Source organism: Pogonomyrmex barbatus, unplaced genomic scaffold (genome assembly GCF_055798465.1).
Source record: "Pogonomyrmex barbatus isolate J1 unplaced genomic scaffold, ASM5579846v1 scaffold16, whole genome shotgun sequence".
Taxonomy (NCBI): Eukaryota; Metazoa; Arthropoda; class Insecta; order Hymenoptera; family Formicidae; genus Pogonomyrmex; species Pogonomyrmex barbatus.
This window is the reverse complement of record NW_028297112.1, coordinates 5,086,316-5,111,290: the sequence shown is the minus strand read 5'-3', so window position 1 is coordinate 5,111,290 and position 24,975 is coordinate 5,086,316. Positions and strand designations below refer to the sequence as shown.

The 24,975-nt window shown below is 35.7% G+C and overlaps 1 protein-coding gene and 2 long non-coding RNA genes across 3 annotated transcripts; 1 reads left to right on the top strand and 2 right to left on the bottom strand.

Moving 5' to 3' along the window:
- The first annotated feature begins 1,636 nt into the window (after positions 1-1,636).
- On the top strand, positions 1,637-24,953 carry LOC105430846 (uncharacterized). Its single transcript, XM_089074097.1, has 10 exons — positions 1,637-1,856; positions 12,706-13,014; positions 13,465-13,692; positions 15,107-15,415; positions 16,067-16,366; positions 17,738-18,043; positions 18,134-18,436; positions 23,899-24,052; positions 24,125-24,285; positions 24,440-24,953. The coding sequence occupies exons 1-10, from the start codon at positions 1,784-1,786 to the stop codon at positions 24,760-24,762; spliced, it is 2,466 nt and encodes an 821-aa protein (XP_088930223.1). The 5' UTR covers positions 1,637-1,783; the 3' UTR covers positions 24,763-24,953.
- Positions 10,788-13,466, bottom strand: LOC148937139 (uncharacterized). The gene is made up of 2 exons (XR_016138654.1): positions 13,315-13,466; positions 10,788-13,143 (listed from the first exon to the last, which is right to left on the bottom strand). It is a non-coding gene; the product is annotated as an uncharacterized LOC148937139 (long non-coding RNA).
- LOC148937138 (uncharacterized) lies at positions 14,859-16,071 on the bottom strand. The gene is made up of 2 exons (XR_016138655.1): positions 15,896-16,071; positions 14,859-15,436 (listed from the first exon to the last, which is right to left on the bottom strand). It is a non-coding gene; the product is annotated as an uncharacterized LOC148937138 (long non-coding RNA).
- Positions 24,954-24,975: the final 22 nt, after the last annotated feature.

The following is a 24,975-nucleotide window of genomic DNA, read 5'->3' as shown; positions in this document are numbered from 1 at the left end:
TGTTCGTATTAATTACTACTGACCCTCGCGTTCCAATCTCTCGTTATCAAACGCGGTAGATATATCGAATATATTTTTTACTAACACAAACCGAAAACTAATGAATTAAAAAATTTCGATTTAATTAAACGCCAACAAAATAGATAATAGATAATTACGAATCCTCCTTTATGAACAAAGTAAAAAAAAAAGATAACAAACTATAAAGCAAAATTCAATAAAGTTCATAATTGTTAAACTAATTTTTCTCTAATTAAGAAATTTTTTTTTGTTTTACAATGTTAAAGCGAATGTAAGAAAATATCGATTGATGTGTGAATAAATTTTATAAATTTAATTACAATTTAATTCTTGTTTTGAAAGTTTATAGATTTTATTATAAAATAAAAATATTTTGGTTCTACTTATAATTAATACTTATAATTCCAAATAAAATATTATATGAGAAGACAAAAGAAAATATGACAAGACCTTTCACAACATTACATTATGACAAGAAAAAGTTCGAGTTTTTTTTTCGCGAGATAAAATAAAGTCAAATCGGCGAGAGAAAAGTAAAAGAGTTAGGACAATTAATCTTATTTCGCATACAAAGGATTAGAGCATTCATTGTGCAGCACTGACCCTCTTTCCATCGATCGCTCTATAAATCACCGTGATCACGCGAGTAAAGGTCTGTTTCGACGGAACGATTTTTAAGCGCTATCATGAAATAATTCAATATAAAATTATTCACATAGAGTTTAGAGTTTATATAATAATAATAAATATCATATAGATAGAATGAATAAAATTTTTATTATAAAAGAATCTTTATATTTTGCAAATCTATCAGGTGCAAACATATCGTATGTTCTTGTTTTTAACATCATAATTCAAGATAAAAAAGATAATAAAAAGATGAAGTTAATTAAAGATAATTAATTTAATTTAAAATCTTTGTCGTGCTTATAATATTAAATATGTAGATAATTAATAGGTAAATATGTATCATAAAGTATAAACACAATGTATACGAGTGATTTTTCACGTGAGAGATGCGTAATCGACTCGAAAGCGTTAGGAAAGGTGTGAGAACCGGCGACGTAATATGACACGAAATTGTAAGAGCAGTTCTTAAATATACCGAAACAGTCAATAATTCTTTCTTCTTTTCTCTTAAAAATCCTACAAATATTAAATTAAATTAACGACGACGAGTTATCCAATTTTCCATTCAAATTTTCTCCCACAAAGTAAAAGTGAATTTTGTATCAAATCGAAAGATCCGTTATTAAAATTAAGTTTGAAAATTTCAAAGTACCTTGCGGATATAAATAAATAAACCAACAACTGTAGCAATATTGCACCGAGAAGATATCTTTATGGATCTTAACGTTAACCATCTGATACAGCCGATACCGCCTGTGCAACCACCAAAGACTCTTTGCAACATCCCGACCCTTCATCCCGCGGGATCGATCGATCGTCAAAGAAACAGAAGTATCGCGGCAAGCGACGATCAATCAACGATTCCAGCAACGATTCCCCAGATTCCAGAAACCGGATAAAGATCCAAGGCAGACGGTCGTGGAAAACGTGCGCGTATCTCGCAAAGAGAGGGACGTCGTCCTTACATGCGCCGTCGTCGCGGGTACAAATTGCACGCGAGCAAACGCCTCGGCGGCAGTACACGTGCGCCACGACGCCCGGCGTCGAACGTCGCGACGGACGACGCCTTCGTCTCGTCGCCACGGCTGGTTGTATTACAATCGCAACGATAAATGCGCCGACATTTCCACGGATGACATCCCGGCCGCTCTCCAAAATGATGATCGCCTGGATCACTCTGCTGGCTCTCGGCGCCGTTTGCCACGGTAAGCCACAATCTCTAATTTTCTATTAATAATTTAGAATTAAGATCATTAACTAAGTGAAAACTAAGTGTATGGTTGAAGAAATTGGTTTGAGAAAAAGTTGAAGAAAATAGGAATCTTTTTAATTTGCTGAAGAAGGCTTATGCCCGATTCCAACCAACATAGATTTGCTTTACTCTCGGTTTAACTTACTCTTCGTCTTTTTCTAATTCTTAAAGACGAAGAGTAAATTGAACCGACATTAAAGTTAATCTACGTTGGTGGAATCGGGCATTAGTGTAGCCGAACATTCAAGTTTTTAAATTTTATTTGTCTGTTGATATATTATTTTGATCTGTTTTTAATGAATATTTTTCTTATATCACTAATACTTGTTTTATTCGTTTCATTGGCCTTATCTTGTTGATTTTTGCTTCACATACATGAGCTGTTTTTATTTTCTGTTATTAAATTAACCATTTAGAATTTTCCAATTTATTATGATCCCACATTAATTTTTAAAAAGTAATGCAAACTTCCAATTATGTATATATACATAATTGAGTATAATTGAATGAAAAAAGTAATATTCAAAGCGATTAAAATGTAAAACTTTAGGAAATATACATATAAAAAAAGATTTTATACTAACAACAAAATAAGTAAAACTAAAAGGCTAAAAGATAAAAAACTAAAAATTTGACAAACGTACATTTAAAAATAATTTTGTTGAACGAAATAATTATGTATATTTGCTTTCTTTTTAACTTCATTCTGATGAACTTTGAAAGTCTTAATCGCGATCTTGACAGCGCTCGTTATCACGTAACAGAAAGTTACGAGCAATCATTTGCATTCTAATTGGCGCTCTTGATATAGATTCTGATAGCCGATCGAAGTGTAGCGTCTTAAAATAGAAAGCCAGATGATAGAACGATCGATATTTATTTCTAAACGCGGCTGTAAATCGACAATACTACTCATCGTCGTACGAACCACTTGAATATGCATCGGTCATAGGTATGTAATGACAGAAATTTGATGCGTCGTCGATTGATCGTCTCGACGAAAATCACTTACGTAATTGAGCGATTACAGGGACTCACGTATGGAGATTAATGCATTATGTAACACAGGATGCGCCGTTCTTCGTTCGAGCGCTTCGGAGAATTCCGGAAAATCTTTTTCTTTTTCACTCGATGACAAGTATATCAGAATATTTATTTATAAATTTATATAAATATTTATTTATAAATAATTTATAGTTCCTTTATCTTAATTAGGTATATTTCATTCAAGATATCTGAAAAATTACTTATATTTAAAATCTCGATTTTTTTTTTTAATTGGACAATTAACTAAATAACTTTTCACACTTGTTGCAACTTTTTCATTTTTTTGTTTATGTATTATTAAACTTTAAATTGAATCATTTAAAACAAAGATTGATCTAAGTTATAATAAGTTAAGTCTAAAATTTTTTAACATATTTAATTTTCTTAATTTTTTTATCGTGCAATTATTGCAAATTCATAATGTGCTAAATAATTCATACAATAAGAATCAAGCAAAATTCAATATAATTATAATTCAATATAAATTTTAAATAATATATTTTTGCGTACAATCTAATTAATGTAATTCTGTAATTCAAAAGAAATATATTGTGTAGTTCTATAATATTTTTCTACAACTTCTCACAAGTAACCTTCTGTATGATTATATAATTTCAATGTCTGTACATATCGCCTTGAACAATACTTTTCAAACCGCTTGCCTTTAATCAGTCACTGTCTGTGACTAAACATTACGCTAATAAACGCTACAAACAATACGTGACAGTACACACCATGTACATATAAAACACAGAATTAATATGCTGCGAATCATCATCACTTTTACGACTCTAAAGACCTTAATCGCGACAAGGGCCACGCAATATTAAATCATAAAAGATCCATTCAAAATTGAGGGCATTTGGATCCATGATCGACATGACGCAACTGTTCGATTCGTCTCGAATATATATAGAATTCTTAAAAGCTGTCTCGAAAAATTGAACCTTGCATAAAAATGTATTCAAATTTATCTTGGTCATCTTTTCTTATTGTATTTCCTGTTAGTTGGTTTTTTCCAAAATTTTTATAGTCGCAAAATTATTCGAATTTTATTTATTAGTTAAGGAAGAGAGAGAACAATCGTGAAGGATGTGATTTTGCAAATTTTTCATATTTTCTCTTACTCTTCACGCACTCTTATTCGTTTCTCTACAATGTATTCTCATTTCTAGTAGATATCTCCGCAATCATATAATTATGGAAATTACATTTTTTTCTTGCGATTCATTACTGTATTTATTACTTATTCAAAATCGCGAATTATCTCACGTATGCCGATGATATCACGTTTGACATTGATAATCATATACCTAATAAATCTACACATTTATAAATCGTACCTTGTAACGAATAATACTTTGATCTATAAGATTACACGATTTCACAAAAAATATTGAGATTCAAATTAAAATATAACACATACAATCTTAGTTTGTAATGCTTCCATTGAACATAGAACACTACTGATATATAATATAAAAAATAGAAATAGGAGCCATTGGTGTTCACTTTCTATCCGTTATTCGCAATTATTTATTTATTTATTATTTACAAATTAAAAATGCTCCGGAAGGTCGCTTTGTTGCTGAAAATTTCGTGCCAGCGGAGAAAGCATTTCGATCCGACATCGCCTTTCTAGCATTGAAGTCGCAAGGATCCACCTTGGCAGTGAAACCAGCTCGAGGTGATTCTGCCGCGCGCGCGATCTGTATTTCGGGATCTCTTTTCTCCTTCTATGTTCGCCACGATTGCGTTTCATTAATAAATCCAGCACGTCATCGAAAGACGCACGTGCGACGCGTAGAGGCGGAGCGCTAACAGCCGCATGAAATTTAAAGAGCGATTTAGAATTAGGAATGCATTGCGCTCAATACAAAAATTATTTCGTTCCTACGAAGAGGAAGCGCGTGGCATTGTCTTTCAATAACGTTTTGCGACACGCGTTTTTTTCATCAGCAGTTTACTGAAACAATATAAACGTTGTATTTAATATAAATATCGTAGAAAAAAATTAGTATTAAATCGAGAGTAAAATTTTTCTAAAGAAAATATAATATTCTCACTTATATGTGGCAATATTTGTCTTGATTTTTTTCTTCTATGTGCGGAGATTTTGTGGAAAATCTGCAATCGATACGTGACGTAAAAAATTATTCAAATAAAGTGAGCGATGAAATATAAAGACGTTCACAAATTTCATAATTAATCAGGACGAATTTATCTTGCGATTTGAAAAATGTTTGAATAAGTCCCTTGTAACTCCGCTGCCGATCAATTCACTTTCGTCCCGTACGTCACGTTGCCGGAATAACAAATCGATAGCAACCGGGCGGTTTTCGCTTAACGTTAAAGATAACCACTAGGCGAAATCGTGTCGAGATCTCTCATCTCCAGTTGGAATCAGAGCGAAACGCAGTGCATCACGTGCGCCATTTGCAATGCTGCCCATCAATTTCTTCATCGGCGAGCGCTTGTTTGCGAAGATCAATCCGCGTAAAATTATCGATATGAGACGGAAAAATACGTGCAAATTTATTTGATAGCAATATAAGATACTTTTCCTCCTTTGCCGTCGATGAAATTTATTAACAAGTATACAAAATTAATACATAAAATAATTGAATGAAAAGATAGATGAGACCCAGGTTTGATGGCTAAGATGATATTTCTCGCAATAAGAATTTCTCGTGGAAAGTAATCGATTTCAAATTTAATTATCTATTTGCCAAAGGAGAAATAATTCGGCTGTAGCTTTAAGCTGCGTTGCAAATCCATCAAAAACAATGGCACGTGATTTGCGATGTAAACAATTGTTCTGAATTTGTAGATACAAATTGAAAGAAGAATTAACAAATAATAATTAATAAAGAAAAATAAATGAAATAATAATTTTCAATAATAATTTAAATAATTTAAATAATTTTCAATCGAAATAATCCCTATCATTAGCTTAAAGTAACGAAGGCGTCTGTACGCGAGATAGGAAGGAACAGGTTGTCGTACAGGTGGAACGTCAGAAATTCGGTTTCAGAGATAGGCGTACGTCGTACGTTGCACTGTCTCGTGCAACAGTGGCATTCCAATCAGGAGATCCTAGGCGATCCCCATAGGTCGGCCGGTGCATCACGCCACGTCGTATATAAAATACATCCTGCCGCCGGGGGCGGTGAGGAATTCGTACAAATTCCGGCGCGCGCGGTTTCTCTTCTCTCTGCCTCTCCCTTCCCCGCCTGTCGGACAGCCTCCACATGCACGCCAGGCACCTACTCACCCTGCCCTGCCTCTACCACTACGTGTGTTTGCATTCCAGCGCGATGTTTCACTAAATGCACGCATTGCACCGGGTTTAACCACCCTTCTCCCAGAGGGAGAACCAGTTCTTTCGGGGCCGGCAGCGCGCCGCGCCGAGACAACGGCGTTGCATGCTTTACGAGAAAGAGGAGGAGGAGGAGGAGGAGGAGGAGGAAGAGGAGGAGGAGAAAGGGAGGAGGGGGAGGAGGGGAGGAGGAATGGAAAAAGGAGCGACACAAGAGAGAGAGAGAGAGAGAGAGAGAGAGCCCGCCGCGCGCCGAAACTCGCGAAGAATAGGCTGCGATTATCATTCCACGCGATCGACGCGATTCCTCCTCAGTTTCTTTCAGAGACATTCGACGTGTCGTAAAAACGACATACGTTCGCGAAACGCGCGGAATGCGTCCGAGGTGCCGGAGATACCGAGGAAATATACTCTGTGAGTCAGACCGCACTTCCGCCGCTTTGAAATAAATGTGAATAGCGGATTATAGACGAACTCGTCAGAATTATGCATGCAAAAAGTTGAATCGATTCGACGGGAGCCAAACGAAAAATTAAGGACGTGACAGAGCCATCGCGGTGGAACCTTGAAATGAAGATAAAGTAAAAAAAAATCGCAAAACAAAGCGGAACAGTGACTGGCGACGCAACGGCGACATGCGCGACGTTTTTTGCGGAAAAAATTAGATGTTGCAGAATAATGAGGTAAATCACGGTTTACGCAGCTCGCAATCTGCCTTCGACCATCCAGATGGCCAGATGCGAAAGGCTTGAGCAACGCGTAATCTGGATGCACGTCGGAAAACGTATAACTGGCGAGTGTCAATTAATCGAACGTCATGCATCAATAAATCGAACTTATCGAACTGATTTTCGCGCCTTGCTCTATCAACGATAATAAATCGGATAAACTATACAATTTATATAAAATACAGTGACATATAAATTATCCCTCGTTAATGCGGCTTCGCCGCGCGTTCGAGTTATCGAAGTTAAATAAATGACATCGATCTTTTTAATAAACACGTTTTATTATTATTTCGTTATACTTTATATATTAATTTATATTGTGAAGTAGGGGAAAAAAAAATAAGATGACGACATTAAGATTTATCGATTTTTTCTGGTTTTTGTAGTGATGTAAGAATAAGCATCAATTTTTTTTAATTAAGCCTGTAGAAATTTAAAAAAGATTTTAATAAATAAATTGGAATTTTATAATATATTAAAATGTGAATTTTTTTTAGGATAATATTATCTATTATCATTAAAAATCTCTGATAAATTTAATACCGACCTATTATTAGCTTAGAAAAATTAGCAAATCGTCTTACTTGTTTCTCTGTCATCTCATCCCTCTTTCTCCTATTAATATCGATCATATTATATTGAGGGAAGCTACGAAGATAACTTTTTCTTCTTGAAAATATTAGATAATCATAGATAAGAAAGGTAGCCTATTTCTTATCCCTCTTATCTTTCTTTCTTATCTGTCGGCGCTTTATTATCTAATAAGATTTATTATCTTTTAGATAATAAAGCTCCGAATTACAAGTCCGATATTTCATAGTGCTATCTCCTCAAAAATGGCTGCAGACGATTATCATAAGATAACAGCAGACTCCTGCGGACGAAGGATGCACATTCCTGCATATCCTTGACACGATCTGCTCGGCTGTCGCTTCAGACATGCGTCTCGCCGTTTACGGAATTCTCAGGCGTCGACGTCGTCACCGTCATGCAAATATAAAAAAAACGGACGTGCACATACCTCGGCACGAAGTCAGCCGTGCGTGAGAAGAAAAGACGGAGAGGGCAGAAAAAAAGAGACGAAGATAAATCGGTTAATTACTATCTCGTAACAAACGCCCGTCAGGATACGCGAAGAAATACAAAAACTGACATCGCAAAGTGTCGACAATAAAATTGTACGTAAGAAGCATATTAATGTTAAAACGAAAATGAAAAAATAAATTGGATTCTACAGATGAGTTCAAGGAAGAAGAAATTATCAATTTCAGAACACACTCTGTCTCTGTACAAAAAAAATAATAAAAATTATGGAAAACGTAAACCGGAATTAATAATCGAAATGAAGATAACAAAAGATGAACTAAATAAAAGAGCGATGCTTAAAACAAATAAGAAGAAAGAGAAGAAAGCTTTAAGAATTCTGCGGAATTTTATTTTTTTTCAGCCATCAATCACGAAATGATTTACGATTGATAATATCCGTGATTTAAGTACGCGTTAGGCGGCATATATATATATATATATATATATATATATATATATATTCGATTGGATAGCAAGTGAAGAAATGGTGGGTAGCGTGCAAAATGCGACTAGAAAAAATGATCTCGCGAGCGGAAACGAGTGTGACAGCGATAAATCTCCGGATCTGACCGGGAACGGTGCAATCGATTAATATTCATGGCGAGTCGATTCGTTGGCAGGAAATCGGAGGGCTGTGATCAATCGCATGCGCATTTCCGGGATTGATTACAGAGAAGAGAAACCAAATCGAAAGTCCATCTTGGCATCTCGAGAATTATGTTAAAATCGAAGAGAAGAAAAAAGAGATACCTCTCAACACGTGAAATTTAATAGAAATGTAAATAATTAGCTTCTTTTTACGTAGAAAGTTATGTCTGAACGGTAAACGAGACATTTTTAATGTATTGTACATGTTACTATTTTAGTTTATATGCACAATATCTCGGCTCGGCATAATAACGAGAATTTCTGTAATAACCAATTAAAACCTGTTCGAGTTAGAGTAACGGTGATGACGTCAAGGATTTTCCATTTCTCGTAAAAAGAGGACAGTCGATTTATAGTTTAATTATTTAAAAAATTCAAATAATTCTCCGAATCGAATAAACTCTCTTGGATTTGACCTATGATCGAACATTCCAGGAAGTTTGATAAACAGAATGTTTCCTCGAATAATTTTACTTGCAATTAAGCCAGTCGAAGGTCTCATCAGAAAGGTGAGTTTAACTTGCAGCATAAATATGATGCAACGCGCTTGCAACAACAAGGCGTTAAGATCTCGTTGAGGAGAAAAACTAAAGAGAATTTTGTTCGGACGATCGCGTTTCTCGCAATTTTTTTTATAATTATCATATCAATAAGTTTTTAACTTAAGTAAGAGGTCTTTTTATAATAATTTTTATTTCTGCAATTGTTTATAGAAAGAATAATTCTATATCTTGCAGACATTTGTAAAATATTTTCTTTAAATTATCTTAAGTATCTTGTAATTATATCTCATGTATAGTATTAAATATCGAGTGTTACGTCGGTTTTTATTATCATAAATAGAAAATAACGTGTGTTGATTATGTCTAAGTTAATGCTACTGAGCATCCATAATAATGATAAATAATTTTTATAATTATCAGTTTAAACAACTACATTAGATAATATTAGAAAAGATAACTTACGTATAAATATCTACTTAAACCACGATTTTGATTCATATAAGCTAACGATTTGCATCTTAATGATTTTCTGCAAGAATTTGAATTGGTAATTTTGAAGGGAACATTACATCAACAAGGAAAATTATCATCTTTCAGAGAAAAATCGAAAATTTTAAGGATGTTTTTCCAAAATAAAAAGATTAATTAATATTATAATATTACATTGTAATAATTATTAATAAAATCTTATTGAATTTTTTTTCTTAAATTTTTTCACATTTTCACTGATTCATATTTAAAAGCTAGATATTTTAGATTCGATTAATTTCATTATTAAAGTATTGAATTTATATAATCTTTTATTTTATTAATTTTATTAATTTTTATTTTATAATACATCTATTTTCTTTGTTTCATTAAAAAAATTACTCATCCATCCGTAACATTTCGCAAGAAAACAAAGCGAATCGATTAAAGAAGACGAAATCGAATTGGTCTCGAAAGTTACACTTTTTATTTACAGGTTATTGGCCGTCACTTGCGTTTTTAATTATTTAAAACAAAATTTATTATACCAAAATTCATGATTTTTAACTTTTCTTTCCTTCTTTACTTTTCTTCTTTATTTGTAATTTCGTTCGATTCTGCCTTGCTTCTAATCTCATTTATTGTTGATGATAATCTGAAATGAGATCGTATTATTGCATTATTCAGCTTTTCTGATTTTACTCTTCTGAAAAAAACTTCCGAAAAATGGACATTAGATAAAAAATTCAAACGTGACCAATTTGTTATTTAATGTTACATTTAAACCAATTCTCCTACTGCGATGCGCATAGTTGTCAAAGAAAGCGTAAGAAAGTTGCGGTAACTCGATGAGATCTATACGCTTCCTCGACCCGAAAATTCCTGGTCGGCTTTCTGCAGTCGCTAAATCGTGTTCTATAAAGCGAACGTGAAAGTTAGAATCGCCATCAAAAAAATGCCGAGGCGAGGAAGTGCGTCTCCAGTAAAATTGAAAATTAAATCGGGAGGACTGGCTTGAAGATACATTGTGCATTAGACAAACATAAAAATAATATAAAACGCTTAATAAATAATAAAAACAAAAATAATAATAAAAAGGCTTCTTTCTTTAACAAAAGGTAAATTGTAAAAATTCATGGTTTTCGCTACGTCGCAGACGTATTTCTGCCGTGCGTCGAAAATTATTTTGCGTACAACAATCCTCCAGAATAGCATTTTTTAGATTAATATTTAACTCGAGTCGCTTGTTGAATTTTTATCATGCCCGCCGATTCCATTCAAGACGTAACGTCGCACGGAATTACGGCTGTTACGAAATTGGTGCAACAGCCGGTTACGACAGAGGAATCCGCGGCGGGGATTCCGACACTCGATCGGGGTCTAATCAGATCGATCGGCACGTAGCGCTATAAAACCGTTGACGATCAGTGTGTCAATGTAAAGTGGAAACGACCTTCCAGTGTCAGCGACCAGTGTCGAGCTCCGCTCGTCTTGAGGACGGCGTCGGCTTTAACGTAGCTGGCGAACGTTACGCGACAATACCAAGGACCAACTTCGGGCATTGTAATTGTGCACGTACTACATGCTCGTCATGTAGAAAGCGTGCATCGGTCGCAGGGACGCTCTTCCTTCGTCGATTGCGACGAACGATTCGACGATTATTATTAACAACTCGTTAGTTTTGAAAAAAGTCCAAAAAGCTTTTGCGTCTCGATTTAATTTAGAGTTCGAGCGCACCTGTCAGAGAGATTACGATTTCTTCTTTTTCTGAAAGAAGGCTCGAAAAGTTGAGAAAAACTGTACGATTAATTAATGACGAGATTGTTGTTGATTAAATTATTAACTGTTCTGTTCTAAAAGAAATTTACGATATCAATAATTTACTTATTTTATTTACTAATTTATAAGATTACAGATTTACACGGGAGAAACACGGGAAGAGTTTTGCTGAAGAATCTAAAAATTCGATCAGATATAAATCTAAAAATAACGTCGTTGGGCCATCAAAATGATTATATAGAACATTCAAAATGGTTACTAGAATATAAAAAAATTTTGCAGTATTATCATCATGCGCTTAGGCGCTTTACATAATAATTTTAATGAATCGACAATTATGTTCAGATCTATGTCTGGCCAATATTTTAAATATTTAGCAAAACGGCTCCTTTGCTTCAGTGTCATCTATATCGATATCTATATCTACTGTCCTGAATTTTGATAGATCTACCTCAAGTCATTTCATCATTAAAACCTATTTCAATTGTAATTTCAATTTTAATTTATGTGATATTAACGTAAGTACATGTCTACGAGCAGCTGCCTGCCTGCCTGCCTGCCTGCCTGCCTGCCTGCCTGCCTGCGCAACACGACAGACACGACGCCTGCGTCAGCGATTCTTGCACAACAGTAAAGTTTCATCAGTTCCGCAAATAGTCACGCAAATACGGAAATAAAGCCAGCTCTGCTTTCGGAGACACGGGACGATGTCCCGAGCCGATCTATCGATCCGACCCTGATTCTATCTGCGCATGGTGACAGACGCGCGACGCAAGGCGATTGTCACGTAGCTACGTGACTGTCGTAGCTTCCTGCCCGACGTGTCCCACATATCCGTTCGTCTTTGCGCTGGGCGTCTCTGCGTCCTCGGCAACGTCGGCTTTCCGGCTTCGCGCTTTCGATTTTTCATGCAGGCACGGCCCGAGATACCTTTGCTCTATTAACACATTTAATGTCAACGATCTTTTTATTTTCACGTCACTTTCACGAGAGTAGAAACGTCTATGTCAGACACGTCGGAAAGGGCATCACATTTCTTTTTTTTTTTTTTTTTTTAAGGGGAAACGAGTTTTCTTCAAACTAGCTGTGTCCGCCCTTCAGGGCGGAAATACACACGGCAGATACGCGAACTTTTTTATCGGCTATCTCCCACATAAAAAAAGTTGTTTCAAGTTTCTTTATTCGCAAATTTAATTCGTAATTATTTCCTCGTTTGGTATCCAGCTTTGCCCGTGGCCGACGAGTCTGATGATACGAGTACGATAAGAGATATAGAAAGTGTCTCGGAGTCGACTGTCGCTCCCGAGGTGGAGGGTCACCCCATGGACGACATAATGCCAGGAACAAAACCACCGCCGAGCACCGTGGTGTTCGTTGACATCCCAGAGCATACGGAAACGGAACTGGGTTCATCCGTGCTGCTGGCCTGTCGAACTGCTAATCCTGTGGCCGAATGCCAATGGTCCTGGCAACCATTACCACCGGTTCACCTGCCGCTTCCGGACGTCAGTGAAAGCCCGCCGGTTTCTTCGAGTAAGCGCGATATCACATTGTTTCTTCCGCAATTAGCCCGTGGCGAATCCAACTCTTGACTCGCGGACATTCGTGCGAAAATAACAAGTAAAATTAAATTGGTGAAATTTGTGATTTCATAACGATCCACTAAAATAAAATAAAAAATATACATATATTTTTCCTCTAAAAGTTTAAAAGAACTTCCCTAGCTTTTAAATATTAGTTAAAATTTGTTGGATTAAAATTTTAACAAATTTTTCCTTTAAGTTAAATTTCATAGATACATTTCAGATCACTTTAAATAATTCTTCTACGTACCTTTCCGTTCTTTTCTAGTTCAATAATTGCTCTTATGGACTGTTAGACTTATCTTTCTACGGATATCCCGAGCATTACTCATAATTCTGTTAAATCGCGCGTTGAATATTCATCGGGAACCGCTCGCTCAAACCTCTCGGTGATTTTCAGCAATCACGGCGATCCCGACGATCGCAACTACAGCAACTCCCACGACCCACCCATTGCCCGTACGACAGTTTCCTGCGTTCGGGAACAACAGCAACGATTGCTCCGTGAGATTCTCCAGCACCAAGCACGAACAGACAGGATATTGGACCTGCGCAGCGAGAGCCTCGACGAGCGATCCTTTCACCAGCACCGAGCCTGCCAAGCTTAGCATCGTCAATGCTAATCAAGGTAGGATCGTTTGATCCTGTTGATCTCGATCTCGATTTCAACATTTACCAAACTATTTTCAAATTATTCATTAATTGTTCATATAATTCAAATTTTACCGTATATTTTCAAATTCTATATTAATTGTTCATTTTATGTTTACTATATTCAAGTTATATATTGTTATAAATTTTTTACCACTGTGGATAAATTAACATGGATACAGTTTAGTCCCACAAAAGTGGGAAGTTTAAGTTAAAAATTTCGTTCCACTCGTACAGCAAAAAATTTCTAACAATATATAATATATAATTGGAATACATTATATGAACAATTAATATAAGGTAAAATTTAGCTTAAACTCGTTCCATTTTTTGTGGAAGTTATATTCATGTCAGCGTATACATGTAGCAAAAAGATTTATAATAACAATTTGTTTTTAAAATATTTTTAAAAAAATTTAATAAAAATATTCGCAATTTTTGGCAAATATGCTCATACAGTTACACAACATATATTTTTTAATGTCACAATAATAAAATTATTTTTTTTTCTTTCGATTCTTTCGATTTTTGTTGTTCGGTTTTGTATTGATGAATCGATATTTACTCAGACCTCGGATTCAATGCTTATCGAATTATCGACAAATTGTTTGGAAATTCAATGAAACCATCATCTATCTTCTATATTAGTCTACACGTGGTATTTCGCGGGGAAAAGTTGTTTGAGCGATAGTCCCGTTCTTCGATTACAATTTTAATGTGTGTAAGCATGGTGAATAAGCACGACGTATTTACGCAGTTGCTTTCGGACGACCTCGAATTCTTGGTCACAAAACATACTTGACATCGCTGTTTGTCTTCGTCAATCGCGCCGACTGCCATGATATTCCTCATTATGAACGTTTTGACACAAAATATCGTTTTTATTTTTATGCTATACTCTGTTTTCAATTTTTAATTTAAAGTTAATATTATATTATCAGAAATATTTCACTTATCTATCACATTCGTATCGATTTACATTCAGTTTTGATAAGGAATTCCTCGAATGAGTCATCCAAAAAGTGAAAGACAAGTGAATCATGGAAACGTTGTTTCCATACGAATTTGGTTCACTTTGATAATTATCGCGAATGAATCATGCGATATGAAAACGTATAAACATTTCCCTCTAGAAAAAGTAGATTTCAAATTAATCGAAAAATCTGAACATGAAAGTACCAGCATGCAGGATTTCGTATTGAAAAAAAAAAAAAAAAAAGGGAGAGAGAAAAAGAGAGAGGTAGAATTTATAACTAATTTCATTTCTAATTTTTTTTTTTTTTTTGCTCTAGTTGATCCTTTCGAGCAACCGTTGTGTTACACATTTTCAACAAGTGCACGTTACATAAGAGATATCAACAAGTGCAACTGGTGCATTCGTATCATTTCAGGCATTCTCATCACGTTCGCGGAGAACGAGAATGTCGTTGAGGTTCCGGCGGGATCCTCGGCGCAGATAATGTGCCAGGCAAAGTCACCGGTACGCGAATGCCAGTGGTCCTGGCGGCAATTGAACCAATCGCAGCCCTGGAACCTCGACGTGAAATCGTTTCCAGCCTTCGGTAATGACAGCACGGAATGCAGTATCAAGTTCAAGAACGTCCTGCCGGAGCAGGAAGGCTACTGGACCTGTGGTGCGCGAATCAATCCGAATTCCTCGTTCACCCAGGCGTCTCCCGTTCGATTTCTCATATCGGAAGGTATCTAGTTATTTATGCATCCTGCATGATAAAAAAAAAAAAAAATAGGAAAAAAATAGTTTGTTGACTGTACCGAAATGAATGAATCAGAAACTATCAGATTTCTGTTTAAATTAATCAGAAATCTTGTTAGTTTAAACCGAATTCTAATAACTTTAACTGAAATTTCTGACTCGTTTATCTTGAATCAGATTTTTGCCAATCAAACTATTTTTTCCGTCCATATCGACACAAATTGAACTGCAATTTTTCGTTCAAAATGTTGCATAACAAATAATTGAAAATGCAAAAAAATATAGAAACTATAACTTTTTATGCATTTTATAATTTATCAGAGTTAATATTTTAGTAAATTAATTTTAGAAATTTTAAATAATCGAAAGGAGGGTTCAGGCGTTCCTGATTTGACAAATAAGGCAAATAATATGATTGTCATGACATTTGGATATTTTGGAAATAATACAATTTAGTGAATAATACCTTTTACGAATGACCTTCTTCTTATGTATTAAAAATTTTTGAATTTGTGACAATTAATTTTATCGGGCATTAAAAAAATACTTTAGTGCCTTCTTCGCGTCACGATCGAACTCTGACCGATCCGCTTGTGGCTTGAAAAACCAACGAGGAGCTTTCGTTTCCCTTTTACAGTCGAGTTCGTGCAGTTGTCACGCGGCGTACAGGTTGCCGCCGGAGAATCCGTCTTTCTTCGATGCTTGGCGAACAAGCCGGTGGTACAGTGCGAATGGTCGTGGAGGGCGTCGAACTCGAGCAAGGAACCGCTGCTGGTGAAGAAGTTCAGTCCAAACAAGGACGCCGAACACGACTGTTCCGTACGATTCAAGAACATACTGTACGAGGAGGAAGGTCTGTGGACCTGCGGGGTCCGTCTGACACCAGACGGTATCCTGCACACGGCGCCTGCGGCGACTGTCAGCCTCCTGCCTACAGGTAACGCGATGTTAATTAAATAGATAAATCTGAATCCCAAACTCCCCTCCCCCCCCCCCCGTCCCGCAATCGTTATCGACCATCTGATCCGAGTGCGCAGCGCCAAAAATGCGAAAAAATATTCGTGCAAATATTCGTGGTAACATTTCGCGTAATTACGAATGGAATGAATATCCTGGCGTGAGATGATGTGAAAATTGATTACTCGCATGTAAAAAGACACTAAAGCAGGTTTGAGCGCCCGCCGAGTAAATGCGATGTCACCATCCGTTCCTTCCACGATTTCGCCCGTGGCGAATTTAATTTTTTATTCGCAGACGTTCGCGCGAAAATGACAATGTCACAAATTCGGGTAAATCATCCGAAGATAGAAAAGTATTTTTTTTCTCTTAAAATTTAAAGGTTTTTTTTTTTAGATTTCTTTTTATAGTTAGTTAAAATTTATTCATAATAAAATTTAAAAGATTTTTTCTACTTTAATATTATTATAAATCCAATATTTCTCTCTCAAGAAATTTTTAAAATTTTACATATTTTTCCGTCACTCTTTTCTAATTCAATAATTATTCTTGTAGATAATTAGCTTTATCTTTCTACGCTAAGAAATTCAATGTATCATTACGTAATACCAGCTGTTTTAAGCACTCGTATGCTGCCTATCTATCTAACAGTAGATTAAAATGCGAGACTACATGCGTTAAATTTAACTATAATCAATGGAAAAGAAGTGATGTAGAATTCAGTACGCTTTCGTATATAAATTCGATGTCGGAATTCCCTGTATTTTGTATAATTCGATTACACTTTCCCTCCATACATTTCACCTTTCTCTCGCGTTTCGCCTAATTTATATAGTCTTATGCTCAGCGGGAATTAATCGTAACATTAGGACTGCAATTGTATAATTTAATAACGTAATGATTAATCAAATTCAATTCCATCTAATTTTACATTCTCGGAAAAGCACATTATTGATTAAAACTAAGAAGCTATTAAATTATTTTATAACAAAAAGTTTGATAAAATAATATGTAATACATAAATAATATATTTCAATATACATTTTTCGTTAAACTTTCTTAAATTTTTTTATTTGTTACAGTATTATCTATTTTAGAAAAAAGCGGAAATGTTTTTACAAAATTGAGTGTCCCAAATTTTTCAGTTTCCAAAATTTCTTTATTTAAAATTCACGCAACAGAGCATTTATGGTTTAATATTTTGGAACATTGTAGAAAATCGTGATTTTTCTTCTTGATAAAAAAAAATAGTATTCGTACAAAAGATTACTTTCCCCAGACTCAGACATGTTTTTCCGCGATTTTTAGCGTCTAATCGCGCAAATTTTTTTCTTATTGCGACCGATTCCAGCTAAGGTGAGCTTCGTCGAAGTGCCGACGGACACGGCGGTACCAACAGGCACGGAGGCCATTCTGAAATGCATCACTAGCAGCCGCGTGGAGAAATGCGTGTGGAATTGGAGGCCGCTACACGGTAGCGACCCGGAGATCGTCCTCGACGAGTTCCCGAGCAACGGGGACCTCGGTCGCGACTGCTCGCTTCAACTTCCGCGCGTGTACGCGGAGAAACAGGGTCACTGGAGCTGCCAAGTGTCCATCACGTCGCTCAATACCGTCCTGACGTCACCATCCGCGAAGCTCACAGTCTACGAGCAAGGTAAAGGATATCCTTCGCGATTTTTTCTTTTTCTCTCTTTTTTTTTTTTTTTTTTTTAATTTTTATTTTGATTTTTATCTCTCCTTGCAGACGAAGTGAAATTCTCGGAGCTGTCGCAGGACATACAGATCTCGTCCGGCGGCAGCGTCCTGCTGCGCTGCGTGATGTCCTCGGCGGTGGATCAATGCCGGTGGTCGCTCACCCCGGTCAATTCCAACACCACAGTGGTTGTAAAGCAATTCCCGGCGGCCGGAAACGAGGCCCGCGACTGCAGCGTCCGTCTGAGCCACGCTCTAGCCGAGCAAGAGGGACTCTGGACCTGCGGCGCTAGGATACACGGCCGGCAGAATTACACGGATGCACCCCCCGCGAAGCTGACTCTCCTCGAACCAGGTATCATCGAGACCTAAGACGGTCGGCCTAAGTGCCGCTTCTCCACCGCCACGGTGAAGGGTGGCAGCACCATTAATCGATCATTCCGCGCGATTCCGATTTGCGTTCGGCCTGGGCCTAAATTGTAGCGAGTTGATAAAATCACCAATCGAATGCTATAAACTGCGAAGGATCCAAGTGTACTCCGGGGACCACGAAGGACTCGAGTGTACTCCGTGCTTGCCTACTTTCCAGATCGCGATTCGTCTATGTAGCAGGAAGTCGTGCGAAGTCGCCGCTTTGTCGATACTTAGATCCTTCTTTACCGATTTACAGTGTTCGATCATTGTAACAAATGTTCACGCATGTTCACTCGTCCAACGTGCGGAAATCACAATCAATTTAAAACGTCATTGACCATCAAGATTTTGATTCTCGTGATTCGCTGAGTTCTCGATAATTTAATCCGTGATTGAAACGGATGGTGAATGACGTACCGTGCGAGTGTTCATCAATTGTTTCATTGGAGACGGCTTTATCATTGAACACATATTGTGCCTACGGGGAGGGCGTCGCATTAGACTACAATAAATTATCTCCGAGTGCCTCGCGTGAGAAAGACCTCGCGTGCAAGAGGCGCACGTAAGGACCTTGCATATGCGAGCCGTCACGGTTAAAAAGGACCTCTCGCGTGTGGAAGGACTTTGGTTCTACTCATCAGGCGTCTGTTTCATGAAACTCAAATTGACAGACGGCAGATAACGAGAACTCTATCACGTAACATGACAGATATCATTGATATTAAAATTTTTCGATATTTCTCAGATTATATTCATCATTTTCATGTCAAGTCGTTCTGTCAAGCTTCATGAAAAATAATGTTGTAAAATTGTTGCCCGAAAGCCTGGCCTAGAGTCGCGTTCTCTGCATTCGATCGATTAAAGCAAAATCGTAGGACACATATATTATATTACGTTTCAGGATCCGTAGCCCATTATCTGTTGCGACGACTATCGCAACCGACTATCGCGATCGCGAGTGCACCAAGGCGAGATGTACATTGAACACGTTGCCGCGTATGTGTGTACATAAGTGTAGGCCATGGATCCTGACGCACGTCTTTGCAATCTGCGTAGATGAAGCTTCACGGCACAAACATCGTTTGGACGGCCCCATGTCGTAGCGAGCTAATAATTGGAAAGCATTATTAAACAAAATTAGTAAGTTGTCAAGTTGAATTAGCATGTTTTCGGCTCTTCTACAAAATTCGAGGTTGATTGAAAAAATTCAAAATTATATATAAAATTTTGCATGATATGGACTTGATCTTTCCAAATGAACTACTTCCGACTGGTTTCAAGCTTCTAAGTAATTTGGCATCTCTCTTTGGAGGTAAACAAGATTTCAATTTCAATATTTGCGAAGTTGGTTCACGGCGATAATCCCTCGTTACGGTTACTTAGCCGTCCAAAATAAATCTCATCATCCCCCACATCTGTGTGTGCGTCCTGAGTAGCGAGGATCTATGCTCGATAACGGAGTGATGCCGGAGAGCAATCGGCCGGGATTTGCCGGTAAAAAAAGCGAAAGTATCCGATCGAGTGTGGATCCTCGAATGTCCTGAAAACTTTGTTGGGTGGGAGGTGACGGATCTGCATGTCGATGAAGCTTCATGTCACTAGATTAGATGTGGAAGCGCAAGTGTTTGTGTGTGTCGCTGTGTCTGCTGGGTCGTCCGCCGCTCATCGGCGGCCGTCCACGTGTGTGCTAGAGAAATAACCGCGATCGATTTTATTGTATCCATAGGAGGTGCCGTGTGAGAACGATCTTACGCGATCGTTTCGTTGATTAAGTTGTGTCACTTGTTTCAGCGCGCGGCGCTTAGAAGGATAGCCAAATCCTTTCGAAAGAACGTCTAAGATAACAATTTTCGTGTTCTGTCTGGGTATCAGGTGACGTCATATCTCATTAAGTGGGACAAAACAACATAACAAAATCCAGAAACTACCAATTTTTTACGCACACACATTTTTAACGATCAAGTACATGCACATTTATTTGAAAAAAAAAAAAAGAGAATTTTACGTTTAAATTTGTTGGATTTTGTATATTTTTTGATCTTAGAACTTAAATCTTTAAAAATTTGACAAAGAATTGCTAAACATTTTCGAAAATTCTTCTTCCTGTTTAATTTTTCCATGTTGCAATTTGACAAAAAAGCTGCAATCTTACGATCGTTTTATAATTTTTCGAGTAGAAAATAAACCGTAAAATGAACAAAGAATATAATATTGAAACCAGAATAACTGAAATTAGAAATCCAGTTACTGATAATTTTTAATTCTATTTCTAAAGTTTGTCTTGTTTTTGGAAAAAGAAGTTTATTAAAAAATACATATTTTTATTATATATAAAAATATTTAACTGCGTCTGAACTTAGCGTACAGAAAGTATTTTAAAATAGAATTTGATCACGTTAAACTCTCTCTTTCTGTTGAGACGTGAAAACGTGAAAACGCATTTTTCTACGTTTTTAGAGATAACTCCTTGCAAGTATACATTTTTTTATGTCATGCACATAAAGATTGCGAAGTTATCATTCGAGTACGTCAGTGTCATCGTTTTGTGCTTTATCGCCGCACGTGGTATCCATTTTTAATTTAATTACGTTGTCGTGCATTTGCATTTATTAGCGGTTAAATCATCACTAACGGTAGTGTCGCCGTTGCCATTCTTCACTCGCGATTCTCCGATAAACCACGAGATTTATCGATTCGTCGTCTGGCAAACCACAAATTAACAATCCTGTCGGCTTTCCTTGTTATCCCCAGTGATTAAGGAGGCTTCGTACATGCGTCGTAATTAATTGTGAATTTTTTTTTCCATAATAATGATTCATCCACGCCATTCATTCACGCCATTATTATACGGTTATCATATCGTTAGATCATTCTTTATCTCTTGTACTTAATTATATGGCTATGAATTAAAAACATTTCAGCTGAAAAGTTACGCAGAAATAGATGTGTTTTTAGATAAAATTGGAATCTTTTTATGTTACAACACATCTGTCTTCAATCTGTAATAAAAATAATAATGAGATAATAAGAAAGAAGAGCTTATAAAAATGTGTGAAACGAGATTAAATAAATTATATTGATACATTGTTTAGTATTATAATGGAATAGTCATCTTGTTAATGTAAGATGAAAATGAGACGGTTATTAAATTTGTCATTTTTGCACTTGTTCTTGATTGATATGTCAAATTGTATATTTTATTAAAAATACTCATTATCAACAATGCCCTTTTTGTTTATATTCTCAAAAGTGAGACTGCGTTCAAATGAGATTTTGCATTTAGTTAATATTCTACCAAACAAATCAATTTTTTATACAATTGTTTATATAAAAAAAACATTCCAAACAAAAATTGTACACATGCCTTGTATCATGTTATAAATTTTTATGTTGCGAAGTAACTAAAAGATTGAACAACTTTTAATCTTTCATCTTTTGTTTAAATAATCTCTTTTATCAGTTCCAACAGTGTTATAATGAATTTACAATAAAATAATAACTGTTTATATTATTGTATTTCTCTAATAATTGAGAACATAATTATTAGGATGTGCTCTTGTTAAAATGCATATATTTTGTACATGAAAAATTAACAAAACCGATAAATAAGTCACAAATTAATAAAAACTTGTTTAAAAAGATGAATATTAAATGACAGATGACAGATAAATTTACATGAGCACTTTTAATATTGCTGGCTGCGTTTGTCATTACATTTCTCATTATTTATTATAGAAAGTCATCATTTTTAAGTTAACCTAATGCTTTTATGTTTCATCGCGTTTACTGCTTTACTCATGACCGATTCTGATACACGTCCGTTATACACGATAACATAATTATCAGTATGACTAGCCGCTAGTGCATTTAGTACTAAGTAGGCAATTCTTAGCATTAAGTTTTTAGCGTTCAGAAAATTCATGCTCCCGATGAGTAAGTCGCTCAGTTTGTTGATCGTTAGTGCAAAGATGTCATTATTTAAATTTCCAACATCTTTATCTAGGTAAATTTCTTCCTGAGCTGTAAGATTTAAACTTTATGTCACAGAATTTTAAATAGACCTATTTAATAATTAGACCTATTTAAAATTTAAAACGATAATCTACAACGATAAAATTTCTGTAATTAAATCAAGACAATTTAATTAACAATTCCGGTCTCAATCAACGCAGATGTTATATTTTATAAACAATTATGATGATAAAATATGCACGTGATCAGATTGATTTGAGCGGCGACTCACTCGCAGAGCGTATGAATCTTCATGTGCCATTAAGTATCGTTAAGCTCGCGAGATATTCGCGTGTTCTCAAGCTCGTCCTGAGTTGCTGTAAACTGTTTTTTCTTTTTTTGTCTAAATAAACAGTAGTGCAAAACCGCACCGTCATTTCCTTTTCATTTCCATCATCTCATTATTAGATTATTATTAACTACATTACAGTTGAAGCCGGAGGAGCCCTTAATTTTAAAGCGAGCTATAACTTTAAGCTATACAATGCATATAGTGATAATTAATCAAAGATGTCCACGGAAAAATATTACAGGCGCTAATTTCTAACAAGAATTACAAACTTCACGAAGGACTCACGTAATTGTTATATTTAATGAAATAACTTTTACACAATGCAATCGTGACGTCAAGAATTAGATAATATTTGATAATATATATAGATCACTGTCTTCACTAACTTCACATTTTAATACAAAAATTGATTTTATATATTTAAGTATAATTTTAGTTTTATTGTAATATTTTTATATTGTTACGTATATTATTATTTTTATATTTTTATTTAATTATTACTTCATTTTTATTTCATTAATTTAGAATTTAATAGAATAGAATTTATTATGGAATTTATTTATGGATATTTACGATAAGATATTTGAGAACATCTAACAAGTATGGCGCTTGAAATTTCTTCCGGGATTTCTCCTATTTCATTAACACACGCGAGATGCAACGCTGCACAATCTAACGTGATTCAAACACTTATCAAGTTTGCGAAAGCCATCGATGCACAAGCAAATGGTGGTTGGTAATCAAGGTGATTCACATGTTGGATAATCTGCACCGGAGATTTAGCGGCTTTGGGTGAGTGGGAAAAAAAAAAAAAATTAAAAAAGACCTTTCTCCTAACGATCTCAAAAAATCCATATTGTGAAAGCAAATTTAGCTACAGAATAAAAAAATAACGTAATTGTACACCTTTAGTAGAGCTTATGAAAAATTCGAGAGCTTATTGCTACAACAATAATCAAAATTATTCGTCAAGATAATATTTTATCGATATGATTGAATATTTTATCGATTTATTGATAAATAACATGGATTTTGGTAGATCCTTGAGGCTGCAAGGATTAAAAAGGAAATCCAATTCAGGAGATATCGATCATTTTTAGAGCCCGTTACTATCGCGGTTTGGGCCGCGCCCCACAAAATGGTCACTCTTGCATGCAGAGTCGGATCTGTCTCGTCGGAGGCCAGATGCCATTGGATCCACGCACCACAAATTCATATACATCAAAATTCCAGCAAGCTTGCAAAAAAAACGAGGTAATACCTTTTCACATATTAATTTTCTATAATTTATTTCTATTTGCCTGACACATTTCCTTTATGTTGTAGACACAACGTGCAAATGGATTACAACACGGGTATATGTAAACTAGTCTTCAAACCGGATCATTCCGATCTGGGACAATGGACCTGCAGATTTACTGTCAACAATGACAACACCGACATCGAAATAGGAAACGCGACACTCGTTCTGCTAAACAGTTTAACAGGTTGAAGTCTTAATGTTTCGTTAAAAATTCAGTTATTTGTTCTTCTTCATATTCCCATATTTCTTTTAAAATAAATGTTATCCTTGTGCTATTTTATATAATTTTCTCGTGTTATAAAAGATAATTTTTTACATATATTTTGTGTCATATACAGATGAAAAATTAGGATGGATTGTGGGCACCTTAACGGCTGTGATTCTGTTCCTGATGATAATAGTTGTAGTGTTGGTTGTATGCAAAGCGCGAATCTTTGTCCGTAAGACATCTGAGGTCTTGGAAACCTTACCTCCCGGCGAAAGGAAACAGAAAGCGAGATCGTGCGGTGAGAAGAATACTGAGAATCAAGGGAAGATTAACTTTCAGTTCGTTGAAGACGAAGACAGGAGTCATACATCATCGATCGAGAGCGTTTTACCTAACAGAAGTCCACGTGTGGAAAAGAATTACGGACCAAAATCTATGAGAATGTTGGATTAAAATTGTAATTATTAAGATTTGGATTAGAGAAACAAAAAGCTACAATTTGTAAAAATTAAACATATGAAAATTCAATATGAAAATTATAAATAAAATAAAATAAAATACAAATTATATATAAATAAAAATCTCGACGTTATAAAATTGTTTTAACTGAATTAAAAACGAAATCATAATTTTAACCCTTAGAATACCAATTACACCTTATTTGTC

What these genes read in the sequence shown, in the direction of transcription:
- LOC105430846 (XM_089074097.1), top strand. Translation starts at nt 1,784, where the DNA reads ATGACATCCCGGCCGCTCTCCAAAATGATGATCGCCTGGATCACTCTG. An exon ending in TGTCAGCCTCCTGCCTACAG is followed by an intron (nt 16,367 to 17,737) that starts GTAACGCGATGT and finishes GACCGATTCCAG; the next exon opens with CTAAGGTGAGCTTCGTCGAA. An exon ending in AAGCTTGCAAAAAAAACGAG is followed by an intron (nt 24,053 to 24,124) that starts GTAATACCTTTT and finishes TTTATGTTGTAG; the next exon opens with ACACAACGTGCAAATGGATT.